The sequence below is a fragment of the Alligator sinensis genome, unplaced genomic scaffold (genome assembly GCF_000455745.1).
Source record: "Alligator sinensis unplaced genomic scaffold, ASM45574v1 scaffold476_1, whole genome shotgun sequence".
Classification (NCBI taxonomy): domain Eukaryota; kingdom Metazoa; phylum Chordata; order Crocodylia; family Alligatoridae; genus Alligator; species Alligator sinensis.
The window spans coordinates 996,889-1,020,111 of NW_005842444.1; the positions used below are offsets into that span (position 1 = coordinate 996,889).

General features: G+C 44.6%; 2 protein-coding genes across 3 annotated transcripts in view; one reads left to right on the forward strand and one right to left on the reverse strand.

Annotated features, from left to right (window-relative positions):
- The window catches only part of LOC102372660 (nicotinamide riboside kinase 2-like), an 8,906-nt gene extending 1,306 nt beyond the window's left edge, over positions 1–7,600 (forward strand). Inside the window, exons 2-8 of the mRNA XM_006030424.3 lie at positions 1,641–1,763; positions 1,938–1,983; positions 2,074–2,260; positions 5,796–5,867; positions 6,488–6,594; positions 6,882–6,973; positions 7,404–7,600. Coding sequence (XP_006030486.3) covers positions 1,641–1,763; positions 1,938–1,983; positions 2,074–2,260; positions 5,796–5,867; positions 6,488–6,594; positions 6,882–6,973; positions 7,404–7,409 — 633 coding nt within the window. The 3' untranslated portion in view covers positions 7,410–7,600. The remainder of the gene's footprint in view (positions 1–1,640; positions 1,764–1,937; positions 1,984–2,073; positions 2,261–5,795; positions 5,868–6,487; positions 6,595–6,881; positions 6,974–7,403) is intronic.
- Positions 7,601–9,636: 2,036 nt separating this feature from the next.
- Positions 9,637–23,223, reverse strand: part of SQOR (sulfide quinone oxidoreductase) — a 35,484-nt gene continuing 21,897 nt past the window's right edge. Inside the window, exons 2-10 of one of the 2 annotated variants that reach the window (XM_025212074.1) lie at positions 19,503–19,743; positions 18,383–18,553; positions 17,837–17,890; positions 15,866–16,060; positions 14,757–14,966; positions 13,723–13,906; positions 12,669–12,736; positions 10,669–10,847; positions 9,637–10,243 (exon numbers count right to left, since the gene is read on the reverse strand). In XM_025212074.1, the coding sequence (XP_025067859.1) occupies positions 10,186–10,243; positions 10,669–10,847; positions 12,669–12,736; positions 13,723–13,906; positions 14,757–14,966; positions 15,866–16,060; positions 17,837–17,890; positions 18,383–18,553; positions 19,503–19,727 (1,344 nt within the window). In that variant the 5' untranslated portion in view covers positions 19,728–19,743 and the 3' untranslated portion in view covers positions 9,637–10,185. Of the gene's footprint in view, positions 10,244–10,668; positions 10,848–12,668; positions 12,737–13,722; positions 13,907–14,756; positions 14,967–15,865; positions 16,061–17,836; positions 17,891–18,382; positions 18,554–19,502; positions 19,809–23,223 lie in introns of those variants that run through there. The other variant, XM_006030415.3, reaches the window with a different exon arrangement.

Genomic DNA, 23,223 nt, shown 5'->3' on the forward strand with positions numbered 1-23,223 from the left:
CTTTCCCTTTGCTTCCAATTCTTTTGTTCACATCTTCTTATTTATCCCACATAAAGATTTTGGAATAAATAACTCTATGTTTGCCTGCTCAATCCTGTTGTATCTGATCTCTGGGAGTATTTCCACTGCATTCAAGGTAGCTTAACTCAGTGTTGAGTTAAATCATGAGAGGTGGCAATACTGTAAACTGTCAAAATCTTTTTTGTGTAAGAAGTCACTTGGTTTCTCTGTACCTTAGTCCTATATATCTGTAAAATTGGGATAATACTGCTTTACCTCACTGCTATGTTGCCTTATCTCATGGTGTTGTTGAGGGTATGGGTTCATTCATGTGTGTATATGACACAGTGACTATATAACTAGGGAAATTAAAAACTAAATGAAAGATGCTGATGAAATGGAAGTGAATGTAAATAGTATAATACAAGGATGTCAAACTCATCTGGCCCCACAGTAACCAGGGTGGGCAGAGCCAGTCCAGCACAGGCACCTCATGCAGTGCATACCCTAGACCAGCCTTGCACTGCGTGTAGTAACACAGCACCAGCTCTAGCCACAGGTACCACCAGGTCTGAGGGCAAGCCTGGGGCTGGTTTGTAGCACATGGGGCAGAGTGGGGTGGTTCAGGTCCCATGACCTGGATCATAGGGCTCCACAGGCTGGATCCAACCCATAGGCCTCATCTTTGACACCCCTGGTGTAGCGTCTATTCTCCAACAGCCTGGGAAGGAAGGAACTGCTAGTTCTATTTTTAAATAACGAGGTGACACTGAGCGCTCCAACGCAGGTAAACAGGGATTGTTTTCAAAGTCACCTAACACGGAAATCCTCAAAGGTCTGTGGTACGCCTGTAGGCACTGAAGGCCACTGTATAGATACCATTTACATTTTCAAAATCCCCAAACCCTACAGACAGCTACACTCCTTTGACAAGGCAAGCGTAGGCACTGGAAGTAATTTAACCAGGACGGCCTGGAACTCCGCACAGGCGAAGAGAAGCAGGGTCAGCTAGCCTGGCTGGAGCCCCACCTGCTGCAGCAGCACCACTTCTGGTGGCCAAGTTAGCTGAAGGTTCTCGAAGCTGTACCCTTGGCTGCAGTACGTGGGCGTCACCGTACCGCCGAATTACGCTGATAAGAAATGGGAACTCTTAAGCACACATATTGACACTGTTGGGTTTAGCATTTAACTGGCACCTCCGCCATTCCCGCGCCCTGCCCCAGCGCGCGCTCCACGCAGCGCAGCTCCCGGCCCCGGGCTGCGCGCGCAGCTGCTACACGCAGCGCCCAGCTCCGCGCTCCCATTGGCCTAAGAACTAGCTAGCTCGGGCGGGCGGGACGCGATCTGTACCCCGTCCCTATTGGAGCAGTCCCAGCCCCCGCCAGCCAATGGGCGCTGCGGAGCGGTGCGGCGCGGCCCTTTGCGGCCAGTGGAGGAGCGCGGGCTGCGCGAAGGAGCGCTGCTATTGGCCGCGCGTCGCCCAATGGGCGGGCTGTAGAGCGAGGGAAGCGCGGCGAGCGCCCTCCCGGCTTCCCTTCGCGCGGCGCGGACCGGCCCGGTGCTCCCTCCGCGCGGCTATGGCGCTGCTCGGCAGTTGACGTTGGTCCTCTCCCCCCTCGCCTCCTCCTCACCCCGGCAAGGCCCCGCCGCGTGGGCCGCCTCCGCGTGCGCCATGCAGGTCATCGTCGGCATCGGCGGGGGGGCGGGGGGGGGGGGGCGCCCTGCCCAGCTGCAGCGTGGTGCACCAGGACGACTTCTTCAAGGTGAGCCGCCGCCCCGGGCTGCGCGCGGGGCGATAAAGGGGCCCGGGGCCCCGTCGCGGCCGCGCCCCGCCCTTATCTGCGCACAAACAAACCCGGGGTCACGACCCCCGCGGCTCCCCCCTCCCCCCGCCGGGCGGGGCCGCACCCCGCTGAGGTGTTTCTCCCCTGTCGCAGCCCCAAGACGACATCCGGACGGAGGGTGGATTCAAGCAGTATGATGGTAAGGCTGCGGGAACGAGGGTCCTTTGCGGGCGGGTGGGCGCCGGGAGGCGTTTATGTGGTTCTTACTCTTCACCTTGTGCTCCCACAGTGATCGGTGCCCTGGACATGGACGCCATGATGAGCACTATCAACGCCTGGAGAAAGAACCCGGTCAAGTTTGAACGCTCGCACGGCATCAACAACACCCTGGGGGCCAGCCTCACGCAGGGCTCGGAGGACGGGGGTGACTCCCTCCACATCCTCATTGTGGAAGGCTTCCTGCTGTACACGTACAGGTAAGCAAGGTGCTCGCTGCGGCATGGACTTTGATTTCCTGTACCTTGACCAAACTGAAGGCAAAGCATGAATGCTACACTTCAAAGGAGTTCTCTTCAAATGTAGAACTTGTGAGCCCCTGGCTACAAAGTCTGGCACAGGCTGTTGCCCACAATAAAAACATTCCCTGGAGGTGTGAATCCAAACCATTGCAGGGGCATGGGACTGGAGGTGGTCTTCCTAGTGCCTTAAAACTACAATAGCAGGAAACTGGTTAGTTAAAATATTCCTGGATGAAACTGGGAAGGGAGCTTTTGAGAATGTCGGGTGAGGAGGGCGGTTTGCCTGTCTGTCCTAGGAAAGAATTCCTTCCTGATCTAAATTTGTCTGCTGGTTTGATCCTGAGCAAAGGAGCCGATTTCAGCAGATACTTCCAAGCTTTTTAAAATCCATAAAAGCACTGGTGTGCCCCAACCAAATCCTAAACCCATTGCTAACGTCACAGGCTGAAGGGAAACCATTCCAGAGCCGAGTTCTGCGTTCACAGGGTTGGAGATTTCTTTTCAGTTCTATCCAGTGCTGAAAGCCCTAAAGCATGGCACTTCCAGCCTTTTCCTCTTTCAAGAGATCGAGTGTCCTTTCAGTCTCTTCCTGGGAAAAACAAATAGTTATCAACATAGGAGACATTCAGACTCCGTCATTGCATAGAGTATAGAGGTATTTTCCTGAAGTGAGCTCAGGCTTCCAAAAGCTTGTGTGTCTCTGATTTAGTTAGTCTATAATGTACAAATCTACCTTGTCTTGTGGGGATAAGGAATGCAAATTACTTCAAGGGATGCAAAAGTAGGGTACTTCTTTTACAGTCCCTTGAAGTAATTTATGTTCCTTGTCCCCACCAGTTCTTTTGGAAGGTCATTCTAAACTTTATTCTACTGATTAACACCCTTCTGACTTCCATCTAAATCTATTTCTGTCCAGTTCATATCCATTGATATCGCACCAGTATTATCCAATTTGAAAGCTTTTCCCCCTAATTTTCACTCTGCACTTATATTTCTAATGACTAGTTATACCCTCTGTTCATTTTAATTTTGCCAATAACTTAATCTCCCTTAAATTCCCCTACATATCTTCTTACCTCTTCTAGTCATCTGCATTCAATGGAATGGGTACAGAGAACAGAACACAGTATTATAAGTAGTATCCTACCAATGCTTTGTACTATTGTAGTATCAGTTCCTCATCTTTCTGGAAAATCCTGCCTGACACAGTCTAGGATTGTGTTTGCCTTTTTCTCAATGGTAGCATACTTGCAGCTCAGGGTCATTCTACAGTTTGACCAGTATGCCCCAAGATCTTGTTTTCTGTTGCCTCTAGTGAATGAATTGCCTCCCATCTTACAGTGATAGTTCCTAGTGAAGTTTTCTAGGTGCATGACATTGTATTTAATACTATCATATTTCATACCTGTCTTCAAGATTTTATTCTTCTTGCGTATAAAGCCAACCTCCTCCTTGCTGGCAGTACCTCTCAGTTTGGTGTCTTCCACAGCATGAATATAGTTTGTGTATCAAGGCTGCTAACAAGATAAGTCCCTAGTAGCGGTGCACTGATGGAGATATTTGGGGCTACCAAAAGCCGCTTTTTTTAAGGAGGAATATCATCCGATACTGATCCAATTTCCGATACCAGCCTGGCAGCTTGAAGAGGAGTGTCCAACTGATAAGTCTGTTGTGGTGGAAGGGGAGCGGGGAGGGAAGAAGCATGGAGGCAGATCAGGGACCCCTGCAGTGAAGGAGTGAGTGGGGCTGGGACCAGGGCTGGGGGAAACGATGCCTAGCCAGGGCAGGTTGGGTGTGGGATGGAGCAGCTGCTTGTCTGGGGAGGTATGGAAGGGGGGTGTTCCCCTGGATCTGCGCAGGGTGGGGCTAGGGCTGCATTCAGGGATGGCAGTGGTGGCAGCACTGGAAGCAGGGGCTATGGGGGGGTCTATGGCAAATTTTGGGGTGGCTGCAGCCCCCCCTATAGACCTGATCCTAGCACCACTGCTGTAGTGCAAAATGGTGGGAGCTGCCCCCCCATGAGCAGCTGCTCTGTCCTGCTCCGGTTGGGTAGCGCTTGCTTCAGCCCCACTCCCTTCTTCACTGTGAGGGGCCTTGACCTGCCCCCTGCTGCCACCTCCCTCCCCTTCCACCACAACAGACTTACTAGCCAGACGCTGCTCTTCAAGCTGCCAGGCTTCTTGCCACCTATGTGCTGTGCTGCAGCTGTGCCTGTGTGGGCCATTTATCAGCCATATCAGGCTAATTTCCAATACAGACAATTTTCTTTATATTGGTGCTGATCTGATATTGGACCAGTGTATTGGTGCACCTCCATTTCCTAGACCAGAGAAGTTCAGCCTGCAACCTGAAGACCAAATGTGGCCTGCAGAGCCTTGGACTTTTGCCTGCTGGGCTCCCCATGCATCAGGAAATTTGGTAGTGGGAGAACAGTGGCAGTTAGTACCGCCACCCTTCCTCGTTGCCAAAATCCCAAGTCCTGAGCAGTGGGTCAGAGCAGAGCCAGGGCCTTCCTCCCACATAGTCAGAAACCTGCAGAACCTGACCATACCCCCCCCAATGGAGCCAGACCAGCCCCCTTTCCCTTCCAGGGACTGAGCTACTCCCCTTCCCTCTGTGCAGCTGGATTAAGCTAGGCTGCCCCTTACCCACTCTATGCAGCAGCATGGGGTACTCCAGCACCCACCCTAGGTGCTGGATTGCGTCCACTGAGCAGATCTGGCCTGCAGAGGGACCAGGCACTGCTGATACAGCCTGTTAGCCATAAAGGTTGATCGCCACTGTCCTAGACTGATCTCTGAAGAAAATTACTAATCCCAATCCACTTCAAGCGTAACCCTCTGTAATCTTTCAACCACCTTTTCTATTTTACAGTGATAGTATTAATCCCTATTTAATTTCTCATGAGATGCAATATTAGATATTTTATTTAAAGTTGCATCTCTTGCATTGCCCACATTTAACTGTAGTTATTCTATCACAGAAGGGTAGCTGGTACAATGTTACATGTGCTGGATGAAAATTGCTTCTCTCTCCCAGCTAGTAGTCAGATCAGTCCTCATAACTTGGCAGGGTGAAGGGGATGGGCACATGGTAGCATTAGGTTAAAATAGTTTGATTTGGATTTGAGCTTTTTGTTCCACATCAAACCTTACAACCCATTGTCCCATACTAAGCACCTGTGAAGTGGTGCAGGCACCTGCCCTGGAGATCTTCAGAAGGAGACTGGATACACACCTTGCTGGGGTCATTTGACCTCAAGTCTTTCCTGCCCAGAGCGGGGGGGCTGGATGTACACCGTGCTGGGGTTATTTGACCCCAGCAGTCTTTCCTGCCCAGAGAAGTGGGGCTGGACCCAATGATCTCTCAAGGTCCCTTCCAGCCCTAAACTGTGAATCTGTGAAGTACCAAAATAACTTTCCCTCAATTGTGACTAATTGTAGCATATTCTTGCTGCTGTTCAAAAACAAGAATTTTATTTATTTATTTATAGACCACTGATTGAAGTATTCAACCATCGGTACTTCCTTTCTATTCCATATGAAGAATGCAAGAGGAGGAGGAGGTAGGTTTGGGGCTCTGTTTCTTAAGTTAATGTTTTTTGTTAATAATATTGCTTTAGATTAAATGTAATGTGGCCGTAAGGAAGTTTTTTGATTTCTTTGTAAAGCTTCAGTTGCTCAGATGGTGATGGAGGGGACACTAGATTGATTCTTCTATTTAGCAGAGTAGACAAGTTCTTGATTGATTAAATCATCAGCATTCTGCAAAGATGAATTCTGGAAACAGTGACTGCTACATAACTGACTTCCTTACCAGTCTTAGTCTTTTAGTACTTGAGGTTTTTTTTAATATACCACACAGAGAGAACTGCATAGAGAATAAACAGTATTGTGCACGTAAAAGAAGTTGGTGCAGTAATGCTGAGAACCTTAAATCTCATTTCTGCAGCTAGACATATCAATCCTTAAACTTGATTCTGAAGTTTTATTTTGTCAGTCTACTTGCAGCTGATGCATAATACAAAGCCCATACTTGATTAGAGTCAGATAATTAAAGTCAAGGTGACTGGTTCTGACTCAGTGGGTAAAGAATTTGAATACACTACCAACTTTTTCTAATTTGTAATATAGGATTAAGATGAAGGGTCAAATAATCTGGTAAAGTTGTGTTTTTAATTTCTAGTTCAAGAAATTACACTGTACCAGACCCACCTGGATTGTTTGATGGCCACGTCTGGCCTATGTATGTAAAACACAAAAGGATAATGGAAGATCTTAAAGTCGATGTGGGTAAGTAACTTGGGTATTGAAGCTCTTTTATATGCTTAGTGTATCAGGTAGTCCTGAGCTTGAAGAAGAGATGAACAGCTGTCAGCTAAGTAGTATGTGTTAAGGTTTTTAATTCAGAAGAAAGAATTAAAATACTTCTGGCCACATGGAGAACTTTTTCTGGAATTGGTTATGTTTCTGGTTTCTTTAATGACCCAATTTGGAAAGCTGGTAGGGTCCTAATTCTATAATATGTGTCCTTAGACTTTATTCAGAATAAGTAATTGATTGATGTATTTATATTCAAGTGCACTTGGATGGAACTAAATCAAGGGAAGAGCTTTTTAATGAAGTATATGGACAAATCCAGAACAAGATTGAAGAATTACTGAATATGCAGGTAAGTGACTCCTTACTAAAGCAAATCTAATAATAAGGTCATATTGATTGAATCAACTGTCATTTGTTTGCTGTTTTGTAACAACTTCTGGAAGTCAGAAAGCAACTAGTTGCTTTTTTGTCTTCACTTAATTTTAACAAGCGTGTACAGGCGACCTTTGCCATTTGCGGGAGATATCCCTGTGAATGGCAAAATCTGTGAATACGGTACTGTGTTCATGAATGTCATAAACGCAGTGCCCCTGGAGGGCTGGGGGCCACGGCTGTGCTGGCGGCGACAAGCAAGGAGCTCCCACAAGTATATTTAAGATGCGGGGTCGGCATTCACAAATACTTGAAACTGCAAATGCTGAGGGTTTCCTGTGGTGTCAATTATGTATATGTAACATATGTATGTAATATCAGACACTGAAGTGATGTTCTTTTTACAGAGATAGACAAGCAGTGCATGGATCCTTACAATCCAAGAAGATGCCTCTTAGTACTTTAACTTATTTGTGTACCAGACTTTGGCAACTAAGTCTCAGCTTCTGTGAAGACTTCATTTTTTTTTTAATTGGACTCTTCAGTTTTCGCCTGAAAACCAGTTACATTTGGCCTTGATTAAAAAGATTTTTTTTCCATCTGAAGTCTCGTTGTTTTTTTTGGTTTATGCTTGAGGTTGGAGGGTAACCTCTACTTTTTACATAAAGGAAAGAAATAATGGCTAAGTGGAGGTGGGCTGAAGGAGTCTGAATTTTAATTTTCACTTTTTGAAGTGGGCATTTCTGTGTAGCAATAGAAACATCCTAAGTGGTACCACAGCTTACATTCCTCTTCTGCTAGCTTTTAGGTTACAATTTGTTCTGTTTCATTCGCGTAGAATTAACATTGCAATTTATGCCATTATGCTTGCTTTGGGATATTTAAGGACAGTGCTCTTAAGTTTCACTTAGTCAAAGGCTTTCAAGCAACAGTGAAAAATAGCATAAGACTAGGTTGGGGTTGTCAAGCAGGGGTACGTGTATCCCTGAGCATGGGTGGCTGGTGCCACTTGAGTCGGGGCGGTGGAGGGGGCGCACATGCCTCCCCTGACACCAGTCAGTGACTGGGGGGGATGCCCCGCAGCCGATCCCACTGGCAGGGGGTCCCCCCAGTGGCTGCTCTCACTCACCATGAAAGGGGCCACACTGCTTCTAGAAGTCCTGCAGCCACTTTTACTGGCAGCACCACACCCTGGCCGGCACTTGGAGGGGGGATGACAACACTGCTCCCGCCTGCCCCCCTGCCTGCCAGCTACATGGGGAGCCCAGCCTTGCAGGGAGTGCACATGCACCCCCTACATGTTGCCCCTGGGGGTACTTGAGAAGGCCCTAGGAGGTGCATGTGCGCAGGCAGGACAGAGTGCTGCCATGCAGCATCCTGTGCAGGCACCACCTGGCTGAATGTGGGAGGCAGGGGAAGCTTGCACATGGCTGCCACTGCTCTACATGTGGCCATGCGCCAGCCCCTGTCTGTGTGCCAGGAGCAGCACATTAATCAAAAAGGTTGAAAACCCCTGGACTAGGTGGTATCCTGGAATCTACCTGCAAGCAGCCTCAAGCTTCTTTCTGGCTATTATGAGCTAAAGTGCTCTTTAGCCCTAAATCTTAACATTCCAGCTATAGATCTTTTTTCATATTAGATAATTTAAAAGATTTTCTCATCTATTGACATTTAACTTTTACCAAGCTTGTGCTGATACTTCGGTGCAAGCTGACAACAAGCAGGCTGGATCTAGAGGACTTACTTTGGCTAGAGAGCTCCTTAATGACTTTTGAGCTGTTGAGGGTTGCACACATGCATGTGAGCTCCCCACAGCTCTCTGCCCTACCTTCCCCCACACCCCTACCATCCTCAAGTCTTCAGCACCTGGCTGCGTTGGACAGGAGCCACACCAGCTGCCCCTTTGTGGCCCAACAGAACACAGCAAGGCACTGGCCTAGCCATGTGCCAGGGAGTGGGGGTAGGTGAGGGGGTGCAGAGAGGAGGGAATGCAAGGAGAAGGGGGCTGGGAACTATAGGTTATCTAGGCCTGGCTAGGTCAGTGCGGTGCTGTTTCCCCACTTCTGCCTGGGTCAAGTCCCCAGCATGTGGCTGGGCTGGTGCCATTTTGTGTCCCGCAAGCCACTTTGGGTCACATGGGTGCAACTGGAGAGGCTCTGGCCTCACCTGGCACTGGGCCAGGGAGTTGGGGTCAGGCAGGAGCTGTGCCAGTCACTCCAGTTACACTCGTCGTACAGCCTGAAGTGGCACATGGAAACAGCACAGCACCACATAAGTAGTGCCCATGCCCCTGCCAGTGGGGAGAACCATACCTGAGCTTTTACTCTTGCCAGGGGCTGGGCTGTGAACACCTGCAGGGTCAGAGCTATATGCAAACAGCCAGAAGCCTGGTCAGGAGCTCAGTGCCCCCTGCCTTTGAGCATACGCTGGGGGGTGAGGCAGAGCTGGGGAAGGGAGTGGCTGCCTGGCTACAGGTGCTGCTGCTGCAGCCAGCTATGGCCCAGGGAAAGAACAGACATGGGCCAGATACAATTCTTCAATTTCAAATCTTGCCCATTTTAACCATTTATGCAGTCTCAGATAAGAGAATGGAGAATGTAATGATGAATGTATGGTTCCAGAAACCCTTAGTTAGGGCCATTTAGCTGAAAATAGTTTATTCCATGTCACATAAGTTTAAATTTTAATCATGATGAAGCTACATTGCCACTGTTCATCAGATAAGCAGGCTAATACATGCTTTACAGTAATACGGATTTTGCTTACATTCACAGGGCAAGTTATGTAGATTTGTGGCTTCCTTTGCATGCTGAACTTGAGCAGCAAGTTGGCTGTAGTAAGCTTTAGGAATACTAGGATTTTATTAAAAAACAAAGTAAAGATTCAAGTTTTGGTTCAAACTGCCTGCTTCTTTGGGTTAAGCAAGACTCTGCAATAGTACTTAGTACCCAGGGTAAGAAGACAGTGACTGCAATCAGTCCCATCCTAGTTTCTCACACCAACAGTGACAGATGTTTTTGAATAAAAGGCCTAGTCCTGAATAGAAGAAACGTCTGGCTTGTGACAAAGAAGCCAAATAACCAGAAATATCTACTGGCAAAGATACATTGTTCAGTGGAAGGTGGGGGGGAGAGGGCGCAAAGCGATCAGTCCTGATGATGATGGTATAGTTCTGGCTGGTATCCCAAGTTATTTCAAACCTAGATGCAGCAGCTTCCTTATAGGACCTGGTCCTCCCCAGTAGCCCCTGGAAAGAGAAGTTTGATTCAGTGCCTTGCAACACCCACACATGCTCTAGGCTTTTTTCATTGCAATCAAAGTTAGCTAAGCTATGGCTTCTGGCTACCACAATCACAACTAAAATTGCAGCAACTTAAGTTTCTCATGGGGTAATTTTTGCTACAATTCCCTTGTTTGTAGAGTAGTTTTCAAGAAAGAGCAGGATGGTGTGTCCAAATGCTACTTTACCACCAATGCCTATGTAGGTATCTATATCAAATGCATCAGAAACAACATACCTAAAGTGGGACTGTTAGTTGCAAGTTTGCAATTCTGCTAAGATAGGGAAGTGTTACTGACACCAATTCTGAGCATTTTGATTAACACAGCTTGTTTAAACTCTTACACATGTTTTCAATAAGGCAAAACTAATCTGTATGTCAGAGTACTTACTTTAGTAGTCCATACCAGTAAAGAAAAGGCATCATATCAGCTTTCATATAGTACATGGTCAGTCTCTCTTTACTTTGGTCAATGGGGAATGTTTCCAGAGGCTGAGCATTGTAGTCAAATTCTGCTAGAATCACTCTGTTGTAGCCTGTTACAAGTGGACAGGATGTGTATCCATCGTACTATAATAGAAAAATACATATTCACAACTATGTACTTTGGCCCCCCAACCAGAACAAATGCAATCAAATCATGACTAGTGTTTGTCCCAAAATATAACTTTAAATGAATTCTGAGCTTCTGAAAGATTCCAGCAAGAAAGATTCTAGCAAACGAGGTCTTCAAAAACCACCACAAAAGCAAATTTCCCTGCAATGATCTTGCCAACATGCCTCAGCTTTTATCTTAAAGGGAGAACTAGTCAGTCCTCCTGGGGCTATTGAAAACTTGTAATACTTCAAGACAATGTGTCAGTGCTTTTGGGTGACAACTACTTTTCCTTGCTAGGAAGCCTGATGGTCAGTGGTCGCTAGAGGCAAGTTTCTGCTCTCCATATGTAACACCAGGACAAGGCAACATTCAAAATGCACTGGATGTGCCACATTCCAATCTCAAAAGGTTATGTTTTATCATCTAGCATTGAGATTAGGAGGAACTTTTTTGGCTGTCAGAATGGTCAGGCATTAGAACAGGCTACCTAGAGAAGCTGTATAATCTCCATCTTTTGACAATTTCCAAAGCAGTTAGACAGACACTTGGCTAGGATGATTTATTTAGTCAGGGATGATCCTGCCTTGAGCTTGGGGCTGGACTAGATGACCTTATGAGGTCCCTTCCTTTCCTGTGATTCTATGAACTAGGTTGTGGAATCCCATTGCCATGAGACGGCAGATTCATTTTGTAAGAGGGGGAAAAAAGCACCTTTATTTATGTTAGTGTTCACAAACTTGAATAGAGAGGGATACTAAGCCTCAAGGTTCAACACTTAAGAATCTAATTTTTAGACTGTAGACTTCAGAGGAGGGATATGTTCACACAATGTCTTGTACAGTGGACTTCAACTTTGCTTGGGCCCTAGATACAGCTATAATACACACAATAAATACTAGAGATCAGGAGACCAGCTTGGCTACTGTTAAACAGCTTGCTGGAGTAATGGACCTTGGGTCTGATATAGTAGGCAGTCGTAGGACAGGTTCCAAATGCTAGGAATCAATACTGCTGTAGAATGAACCTGAACCTAATGCTCAAGGAACACTATAATTATCCTACAACTATTCATGTTTATCTTGTTAACAAGTTCCACTAGTGTGGTATTAAATTATGAAAACTGCAAGCCTGGGCTTTTAAAAAGGAATAATTGCACTGAAGTGCAGCAACAAAAATGCCGCAGGTGTTAGTAGCTTTACGTTGCTCACATGGAATATTGAAGGGATGCAAGTTGTTAGTAAAGTTAGGCCTTCATATGTTTGCCCCATTTTTCCTATTAAGTAGGTCAACTGCAGCTGTGGGAAGTTGATCAGGCTGCGAGATGCGGGGGGAAAAAGCTTACTGCAGCTTCGTTGTTTGTTTGAAGGAAGAGTATGTTAGACATTTTTCTTCTAACAGAACTGAAACTTTGCATGACTAAATGTTTGTGGATGACTCAACAATTGTTTCTGCTATCCAGGAAGTCCCCTCCATTTTTTTTTCTGCTCTTGGATTCTTCCAGTCTCAAGCCTCCATTTCCCAGAAAAGATTAACGTACAACTGCTTTAAATGCATGTTCATGACACAGCCTTTAAAGTTTAAATTTGGAAGTGAGGAACTGTGCAACTAGGAGACTACAACATACATCTTGTTAGATCCCCTTTCTCAGCAGTAAAAAAGCTACCTATAGGTAAATAAGTTCTGCATGAGAAATTAGTTGTCCATCTTAGATATATCTGTAAGCAGGGCTTTCTATACTTATAAACAAATACAAGATAATTCTTAAGATAGTTGGCTAGAAACAAATTAAATACCTTTTTAGTTGGAAATTTGTTCTTCATTACAAAAGAAATTGTTTTATCAAGCACGCCGGATTGGGCAGCTATGAGAGGGAAAAAAAAACATGCTGTATTCAGGCTTTGCTTTAAATATTAATATAAAGCTATTTTCCAGATGGAAGAAGCATTTACACTGTAATATTGCAGTAAAGATACAGTATATGAAAACTTAATGGGATAATTTTAGAATTGTGGAATTGATTTCTTTCTGAAATGGATCTTCAGCTTAATACAGTTGTGCCTCTCGTTTTGGTTTAACAGGCTTTTGCTTCAAGGTTGTTTCTGCAGTAGGTTTCAGATTCTTTTTACTAAGTTGCTCGTAGTCTCCTCTCTCAAAGTCTCCTCTCTAACTTTCAAAGTCCTCAGAACACTGGCATTAGAGCTGATTGAAGTTAAGACTATTTCTGGGTGCTAAGGAGGAAGCTATAATAAGCTTTGGCAAGATTAACTAACCAAGCATATACTAATAAACCCTTCTTATAATACAGCATTTTCCTACAAGTTGACTCATTCAAAATTATTGTACTATCATGCACTACAAACATAATATTTACATTGAAATTCAAGCCAACAACTTATGCCTAGAGTCCATTTTAGATCGTTTAAATCAGGTGGCTGTAACTACAGAACGTGTGATTCTTCAACACTGACAGTGTTATCACTCAGCAGGCACATATACATGAACTTCTGAGATACAGCAAGAAGTTGCATAACTGAAGGAAGGAATTTGAGACTCGCAAGAAAGACGGATGAAACCTCTGAACAACTTAAACAAGTGGGGGAGGGGCAGCACTGAAATCATGGTAGGTTCTGCTTTTACTAGTTCAGCTTCCATCTTGTGGAAAATATCCCATATTTTGAAAATGACAATGAACATTTTAGCCATTACTAGTTTTCATTTGTCAGAAAATTAGATTCTGGCAATAAAAATTAAATCCGTTTTCTCTGGATGCACAAGCACATTTTCCAAATATACAAAAGAAGTAATCTTTCCTTTATCAGCCATAGAAAAAGCAAGACTAATCTATACCTATAGCTGCAGCTGTTTTCGATGTTGGAAGATTGGTGCAGTCTCCAATACCAAACACATTATGGTATTTCTTATGCTGCAGAGTTTCCTTGTCCACATCTACCCAGCCAGCTGCATCTGATACAGGACTGTTCAGGAGCACAGCAGGTGGTCCCATAGGTGGTGTGACATGAAGCATGTCATACTGGGCAGAGGAAAAAGAATACATTATCTGTCTAGATTAACAGTCTTCAGTAAACAGGATTAAACTCGATGCCCTTCTTGTAGCTTTGCATGCCAATACTGGGATGAAAGAAACCCTCCCACAAAATCAAAAACATACAGAGGTGAAACATTTCTCTAGATTTACATACCTGGAAGTTAAATATTTATTTCTGGTTTCAAGGTCACTGGCCAATTAAGAGACTCCAATTAGAATATGCAAATATTTTTGGAGGGGTTGTATATTTTTAGATCAACTGCATGATAACTATTTATGGAGTCGTGTGTTAGCTAGAGGGTTGCAGATGAGCCTCCTTGGGATGCTGTTATCTTTCTAAGTCTGTGCAAGAAACATATCACTGTACAGTCTTTTTTATTCTTTAGGTTGTGGATTTTCCATTCTAAGTAGCAGATTTTGATATGATGGTGTTAATGTTAATCAACCCTAACCAATCCTTGCTTCTTATAATTCCTGAACCATAACAGCTACATACTTCTGACATTCCAATTATATTATTCACACAACTTATATTAGAATTTACTTCCCCACCCAAATATACACAATAGCATAAGCAGCCTTCCCATAATTAGCTCCAGGAAAAGAGGGGAAAATGTTCCCATTTCCACTTGAACTAGAAAAAAATCTCAGCTTTTACTTCTGCATTTCAAGTTACTTAGGTTCCTACATGCTCAAATAACTAAAAAACAAAAAAGGCTATAAAACCTTCGAAGTTAGCATTACCCAGTCATGTGGTTTCAGTTAGCTATCGATACTGACAACAAAAGGACACGTAGTCCTTCTTAAATGTCATGGAAATTTCTGTGTTACTGACCTTATAGACTTCAGTCTCTCCAGGTTTGTCCAAATTCTCAAATACAGCTTCCCGTCTGTCTGCTCGGACCTCAATAAGGTTGCGTTTGTAGTTTACATTGATATCCCTTGCCTTAATTATTTCTAGCAGTGCCTCAGCATACTTCTGAACCCCAAAAATCCCTCCAAGTGCAGTATTGAAGATAATGTTGGCTGTGGATCGTTTTCCAGTCTGTACAGAAAGATTAATTTAGCCTTTCTTGAATTATAAAGTGTGGGATACAAAGCAGAACCAGACAGATACTGAACACCTAGAGACAGAAGCTGACTGCAGTTTTATTTATGTTGTTCTACAGGTTAATATACAAACAAGCTACACTATCTCAGATCTCATCAAAAGCTAGGACCAAACATCCAAAGGGACAAATCTATTTAGATTGGTTGGTGGTGGCAACGTTTCATCAGTAACATGATTACTTGCATATTTATCAAAGAAAAGCTAGCATTTTGGAGGACACATACAAGCTTAAGCATTTACCATTAAAGCTGCCGTGGACAGTCTGCCAGAACATTATCCTACAAGGTCTCAGCCAAACTCTAGTTGGCATATTTTATTTTGTATATGCAACATTTCCCTTTTTAGTCTCTCTTGGACAAACGTACTTTGTTTCCTACTGTGCAGTAGAACGTGTAGACAGATGACTGGGTGCAAATTGCTCCTGGTCAGCCCAAGCTGCAGGGGGCAGGGGAACTGTCCCCTCCCTCAGGCAGCTGCCCCCTTCCCTGGAGCCCAGGCCTGTCCTTGGCGCCCCCGACTACTTCCCCTGGAGTAGCCCTTCACTGTATTGCTCCCATTGGGAGCAAATTTGCTCCCAGTGGGTGCACGTGTACACACAATGCACTCCTGGAGAAAGCTTGCTGCACAGTATTTTACGGTAAGCTTACAGTGCGTTAATGACACGTACAGACATACCCACTGTACAATTCAGTTCCCTTAGTTTTAAGACTAGAAAGACCACCACATGCACATGCTTTTCCAGCTCAGAACTCTTTTGTTATAACTAACATGACAAACAGATAAGCTTAACCTCTCACAGGGATAACAAGCACCATTAGAAACAAGAAACTTACTTTTCTCAAATAGGCCTCTGTTAAATACATAATTTTCTGAGGAGCTCCTGCACATTTTACTGGAGTGTTTGGAAAAGTAAAGATGGCATTTCCTTCCTTGAAGTCTTGCAAAGCTCTCCATGTCTTCTCGACTGTGTGAACTGAATAATTGGAACCTATTTTAGGATGATTAAAACCCTCAGGCAGCCCTTTAATCTAGAATAAAACAAAACAAAGTTTTATATTAAAATCCAACTGGCAAAAAGTCTTCCTTTGCCTTCATCATTGTAATACACAGCATCAGTTGGGAATCCGGGGGCATTTCCTTTCTACTATACTCAGACCATTCAGTTTAAATTGAGGGGTCCTACCAAAGAGTGACATCTTTAAACTGGTGTTTATGGAAAAAGGCTTAACAAAATAAAAGCCCCAAATAATAAAAAAAAAAAAAATCCATTAAACCTAAAAGCGAAGAGAAACACTAAACATGTATGCTTTCTTTGCAATATTGTATTGGGTGACTTTTCGGTGCCCTGGAGGGCATGTGAATCAGTTTTCTTCTATTTGACAGCTATTGTGACCTTTAATGTTTCAGCTCTGGCCAGCTGAAGTGTCACCTATATGCATAGGTAAAGAAATGCGTTTTCTTAATCCCAACTATCTCCTCTAGTCACTTTCCCTATCCCTTTTATATCTGAGACCTCACTGTTGTTTGTTTCCCTTTCTTATAGAAGAGGAGGGTGTCTCCATCCACAAACAAGGGAGAGAGGTAAACCCACACAACTCCTGTGTCAAGCTGCACGCAGGCAGAAGAGTTTGCAGAACAGAGGGCCTAGACCAGGAAAGCATGCCTATTCACTTGACTCGGGCACAATAGCAGGGCTATTCAGGGCGTGAATTCTCACACTTGGAATTCTGTTCCAGCTTTCTTGCTAGTCACTCCTTGTCATTTTAAACCCCCAGAATCTATCTACAAACAAGTGCTCACTAGCTTCCCCACACTGCTTCTCCCTGGGTATTTGTTACAGACTTGTAGAAGTGTTTACATAACACCCTGGCAGTCAACGAACACCCTGCAGTTGCTTGTGCTACTGGTATAATCACTAGAACATACTTGTCAGTGAGGTTGTGGTCTGTAAATAAAGCCACAATGAGCTTCTCATTTGAAAACAGTGCTTCAATTATCTGTTTGCACTTCGCCTTTAGAAGAACCATCTAGTTATTAGGAACTACTTTACACTTCTGCTATGGCTAGGACAACTCTAGAGTTTGATCACTCATCTAACGCTCCCTCTCCCCACAATACCTTGGGGCATAAAGACTGAAGCTATTCTTGTCTCCATACAATGGGATAAACACCTCCTTGAAGGGCAGCTGGAAAAGTGCCTTGGACTAATCCCACCACCTGCAACAGCAGAAGCTACTGCACCCTAACACTATCATTTTACACAGTGCTCTACTATGGGAGAGCAGATTTAAGGTCCTGAAGAGACTCCTTGGAGCCCCATCAGCAGGGACTGCCTCAGAGACACAGCAAATCAACATCTTTCTCAGGAGACTTTGCCGGTAGCCTTCCATTGCAGGTTCCAGGCAGAGCAGGGTCAGAAGAAGCAGCATCATCTGCAAATCCCCTTCAGGTAGACACATGTAGGCTGGTGGTTGCTGGTAGGAATTTAGGCACTGAATATGCTTTATATTGTGTGTTCAGTCAACCAAGAGCTCCTTATATACAATATACTTTGTCCACACACCTGATCTCTATGGGAGGTCACACTGGACAAAAGGGAACTTTCCTATATAATTAGAGTCCTGTGCACAGCATTTTGAGCATCTCCAATACAAAAAACCCCCGTTCATTTAAAACAGTTTTTAATTGCAAAAACTACCACATACACTTAAAACTGAACAGAGAATCCTTTAAATTCAGAGGACCCCAGAGTATAAAATACAATTAAAGCACTGGTAATGATATATTTGTTTTAAACCCAATACCTTTTCATAATGCAGACTGATCCCAAGGGCAATTATCAAATACTTGTAAGAGATCTGTAGTATAAAGAAAAAAATTGTGATTGTAGACAAACAATATTGAAGTCCTGCATCTGGATTATCTGACAACATTAACTGTGAGGTAAGAAAAGGTAAGCCAGGTGCAAGTCATATTAAAGTAAATATTAACAATATTTTTTTTAGCCATTCCATACTTACATTATAGTTTTATACCCCAAACAAATATTTGCCTTATCACTTGCCAAATTTTATATCCAATTTGCTAAAACACGTGACAACTGACTGAAAGTACCTAGTAAAATTCAGAGTTCACGGCTAATTAAGGGACCAAAAAAAAAAAAAAAAAAAAGGGGCTACTTCCACAAAGATCAGCTCTCAAGGGAAGACATATCTCTGGGCGACAGGGACCTGATGACCACATGCAAGTAAGATCAGAAATTAATTGTGCAAATATTTTTGGGATGGAGGGCAGGAATGGAGGGAAGGACCAACTGACTGAAGGCTCACATATCAGTATACCACCATTACCTTTTTGTCATTCTCCAGATAGACACAGCTCTTGTCAGGATTCAACTCTTGAACTCTGGATTTGATCCACTCAACACCACTGGGAACCACACGTGCTGTTGGACGTGCTGAAGTTGCTAATTTTTTTGCGCCAGCCCCAACAAGAGTCCAGATAGGTTGATAATAATGAGTCTGAAACAAATCCCTCAAAGTTAAAATGAGCCAGTTCCCATTTAACAGGAGATGTCATTACATCCAGCAGTGTTTCTCAACCTCATTAGACTCAAGACCCCCCCCCTCAGTAAATGCCAGCTCTGAGCTTTCATTTGTTTTTTGACTATGAAAGATAATAGAGCAATCTTCTGTTGCAAAGAGCTCACAAAGATCGCAACTCAGACAAGAATGTTTTTGACACTGGATTCTCATTTGAACTCTCCGAGTTTAATCTTGTGACTCATGGGCAGGTGCTAATATTGCATGGCACCCAACAGCACCCTTAAGGGGATCAAAAAGCACCCCAGAGTGGCACAAGACACTGGCTGAGAATCGCTGCTTTAGAGGGAGCATGCTGCGGCTCAGAAAAGGGAAAATTAAAACAGGGATCCTCTGATGAGGCCCAGTAGCTTGATCAGGCAACAAAGACTTCCTTTGGAGGGACCCAGGGCAGTCCTCTGCTGGAATGAAGGGGGGGAGGGGTTGTGCTGCAATACATTTAGCCTTCAGCCCGCAAGCCCAAGAAGGTAGCTTCACTTTCCCTCAAAGCAGCCACCGGTCAATACAACCACAACACTCAGAAACAGGAACAAGCCCATGCAGTCGTTCCATCAAAAGGCTGTTCCTCCATGCAGGCAAGCATCCTCCGACTTCCTCTTTAAAGCAACAATATTTTATTTTGTTCATTTGACCTTTAACTGGCATGGATCATGTTTGGTACTAAATGAAGGAAGACAGGTAATACATTCCCCTTTTCCCACCACCCAATGAGCATCCTCTCACACTATGCAGCTAACACAAGCTACTCAGTGTGCTGTGTGGCTGACCTGACTGTTGCTAGATTTGGTTGATTTTTGAAATGCTAAATGACACACCGGGGGGGCAGGAGCATGTGCCAACCTCTCACATTTCTAGACAGAGAACTTACCTCACTTGGCTCAACCACAGCCACATTTTCAGCTCCCACTTTCCTTTTCATCCGAGCACTCATGGTGATTCCTCCAGTGCCGCCTCCTAGTACAAGCACTTCATAGTAATCCTTCGCTGCAAGCCTGGCCGCAGTGTGGAGTCCCGTTTTCTGTATGCTTGGCCGAAGCAGGTGCACAAGAGGGTGGATGCAGGAGCAGGAGGACACTACTCCAATATTCGACATCTTTGGTAATGTCAAGCTGCGGGAACAGGAAAGGCATCTATGAGAATTAGACAAATTGGGGCTTGCAGGCTCTTGGGAGCCAGTTTATCCATGGACTGGTGGGTGTTCTAGGTAGGCTGGCAAGTCTTTGCTGCAGTTAAGCCAGATCCATTTAGCAAATTAAGCACCAGTAGTCAACTAGTAGCCAGGAAATCCAGCTTTTGCTAGGATTAAAAAGGAGAGGAGAGTCCTATTGATTGAAGAGGAACAGATTTACTTCACAACTTGGTATTGGAAAAATAAAAATGTTTATGACCCTAATTTAACTGTACACATATGTATTCACTACAAGAATTTCTCTTGCAAGTACAAAACCCTCCCATGCATATATTATCACAGTGATGTACCAACAGCCATCTTTGGCCTTTTCAAGAATCATTTATATCTGCTGGTAAATTTATTTTTCTGTCAGAACAGTAAAAATTGCACTTACGAAGCTACACTGTTAAAAAAAATCACAAGTAGAGCAATGCTTCTAGATTAACTATGCTAACAGTTTTGCAAGTGTACAAGGTTCTCCTTAGCTCCAATACCTGGGAATCTGTGTCACCAGAAGAGAATATCACCTTTATTTAAAAGATAAAGGGTGAAAGTGTGCATCGCAGAAAATACACAAATATGAACCCTAACGGGCTCAAAATGCAGCAAGAAAAGAGAGACTAGGAAGAGAGCCTGACTTTCTGTTGTTATTTTGAACGCTTGGGGTTGGCACCACTCATCCTGTCAGTCTTAAGAGTTCTTTGTACGTAGTACAACATACTAATAATTTCCGGAGTTACTGTGGCATATATATCCTTAAAACACCACATAAGGAAAAAAACCCAACAGTACTTCCTTCCCTTCAAGGAAATCAAAGCCACTTTCCAGTTTAAATTCCTGCAGGCCTTAGTTGGGTGACAGTTACGTAGTTACTAGTGAGTAGCATTTTAGGAGTCTGACCAAAAACACTGCAAGAGCTCCTCAAATTACAAATTCCAGTTGTTACATTTCTTCTGCATGTAGCACAAACTGCCCCAAAAGGGGAGAGAGAGGGGGACCGGGAGGGGAATTCTTCTCTTAAGCCTTACTTAGATTTCCCTTGGAGGAACAGTTCTTATTCTCAAAATCGCCAAGAGAACTGCAAGGAAACAAAATACAACAACTTCCTGATGCAATACGACATTTAAACAGGGGTATCCTATTTCCGGAAGTTCACAAACACAACACATCTTCGAAACTCTGCCTTTTTGCTTACAATTCTTAAGCACAAGAAAGGGCAGCAACAGATCTGTTGCACACATTTCTTAACTGCTTGTATATATAGCACTTTGTTTTGAACTAACTTCTACTTGGCAATATGGATTTTAAAAAGAGAAGCACGTTATTAAAAACCAATTTTGACACAAAGTTGTTTACCTTTAATACCCACTTAACGAATTAAAAATGTAGTATCACACATATAAGGGATACAGACAGAAAAGGGTTCTAACGTTAATGCATATGTAATTGTATGTGATCAAGCATTTATGCTAATAAATAGAAATACTGGAGGAATTACAGAAGGATCTGTAGAAATAAGAGGGTGTGTCAGCAATAAATAGCAATTTTGAAATAAAACCACTGTGTGTGCAATGATCATTTACTGGACCACATCACTTCTCTGCATAGTTGTAAACCATGTGTGCCTTTGACAATGCATCCGTGCTTCCTGCTGCTGTATAGTTTCCCTCTTTCTCACAAAAATACAGTATGGGCAGCCATTTTGCCAGTACTTTTCAAAACCACCCTTGTACAAATCCTGACTACCCACATACCTATCCTAGGATCAGGATACTGGTATAACCACCTGCTCTCCGCATCTACCCAGAGTCACTGACAGCTCATTGAGCACACAAGCATACAGGGTATGCTGATCACTGTACATGGGGTGAGGGGGAGGAGGGAAGGCTTTCTTTCCTGGGATACTGCAGCTCCACTGCAACAGTAGCAGCCCCGTGGCCTGGCTCCCTGTAAACTGGTGCCCAGTGTCCCATTTTTCCCTCCCCCACTGCCATACATACATATTGGGCATAGGCCTACAAGGCTGGGGTGGGGAGAAGAGAGGCTGGTGCCGAGGGCTTGTACCCTGCTAGCCTCATCCTAGTTACTTTACTGCCTCTACTTCTGGCATAAACTAACTAATAGCCAATACAACAAAACAGGAATTGTGGAGCAAGACAGAACAGCAGCAATGGCAGCGGCAGCAATCAAACTATTTAACATATCAATCCAGAATCACACTTCACACTCCTGCAGTTTCATAGATTTCATAGACATTAGGGCTGGAAGGGACCTTGGAAGATCATCGAGTCCAGCCCCCTGCCCAAGGGGCAGGAAGTCAGCTGGGGTCATAGGATCCCAGCAAGATAAGCATCCAATTTTCTCTTGAAGGTGTTCAATGTAGATGCTTGAACCACCTCCGGCAGCAAGCTATTCCAGACCTTGGGGGCTCGGACAGTAAAGAAATTCTTCCTTATGTCCAGCTTGAAACGGTCTTGTAGGAGTTTATAAGAGTTTGACCTCATCATCCCTTGGGGCGCTCTGGTGAACAAACGTCCCCCCAGATACTGATGGTCCCCCTGATAAACTTATAGGTGGCCATCAGATCACCCCTGAGCCTGCGCTTTTCCAGGCTAAAGAGCCTCATAGATCTCAGCCTGTCGTCATAAGGTCTGTTTTCCTGACCTCTGATCATGCGCGTGGCTCTTCCCTGCACTCTCTCAAGCTTCTCCACATCTGCTAGGTCCCTGGAGAGCCAGGGGGGCTGCTGTGCCCTCTTGCTGCCTTTCCTCCGAGACGGAATAGAATTAGCTTGTGCATTGAGGATCACTCCCTTGAGGAGCAACCACTCATCCTGGACTCCCCTCCCCCTGGGGTCGTGGTCCCTTAGGGCCTCACCGATGAGCCTCCTGACCTTGTCAAAATTGGCTTTCCTGAAGTCAAGGACTTCATTGCTGCTGACTGACTTGCCAGTTTTACAGTGGATGGTGAAGGTGATCAGCTCGTGGTCACTGTCACCCAGCTTCCCATTGATTGCTAGGTTGCCGATTAGGTCATCCCCAGTAGCCAGTACCAGGTCGAGCAGCGCTTTGCCTCTCGTTGGCCCGTAGACTTTTTGAGTCAGGTAGAGGTCATCCATGCACAATAGGAAGCTTTGCGACCGCTCGGATTTTGCTGAGTGATCCTCCCACGAGATGTCTGGGTAGTTGAAGTCACCCATGACAACCATGGTCCTGGAGCATGCGGCCTCAGCTGGTTCCTGGGTGAACTCCTGGTCAAGCTCTTGATTTTGGGTGGGAGGTCTGTAGTAGACTCCCACCCTTGTATCCCCTGTGCCATGTTCCCCACGGATTTTAACCCAGAGGGTCTCCAGTCGTCCACCCTGGCCGCCAATATCAGCTTGCAGGGACGTGTAGCTTTCCTTAACATAGAGAGCTAC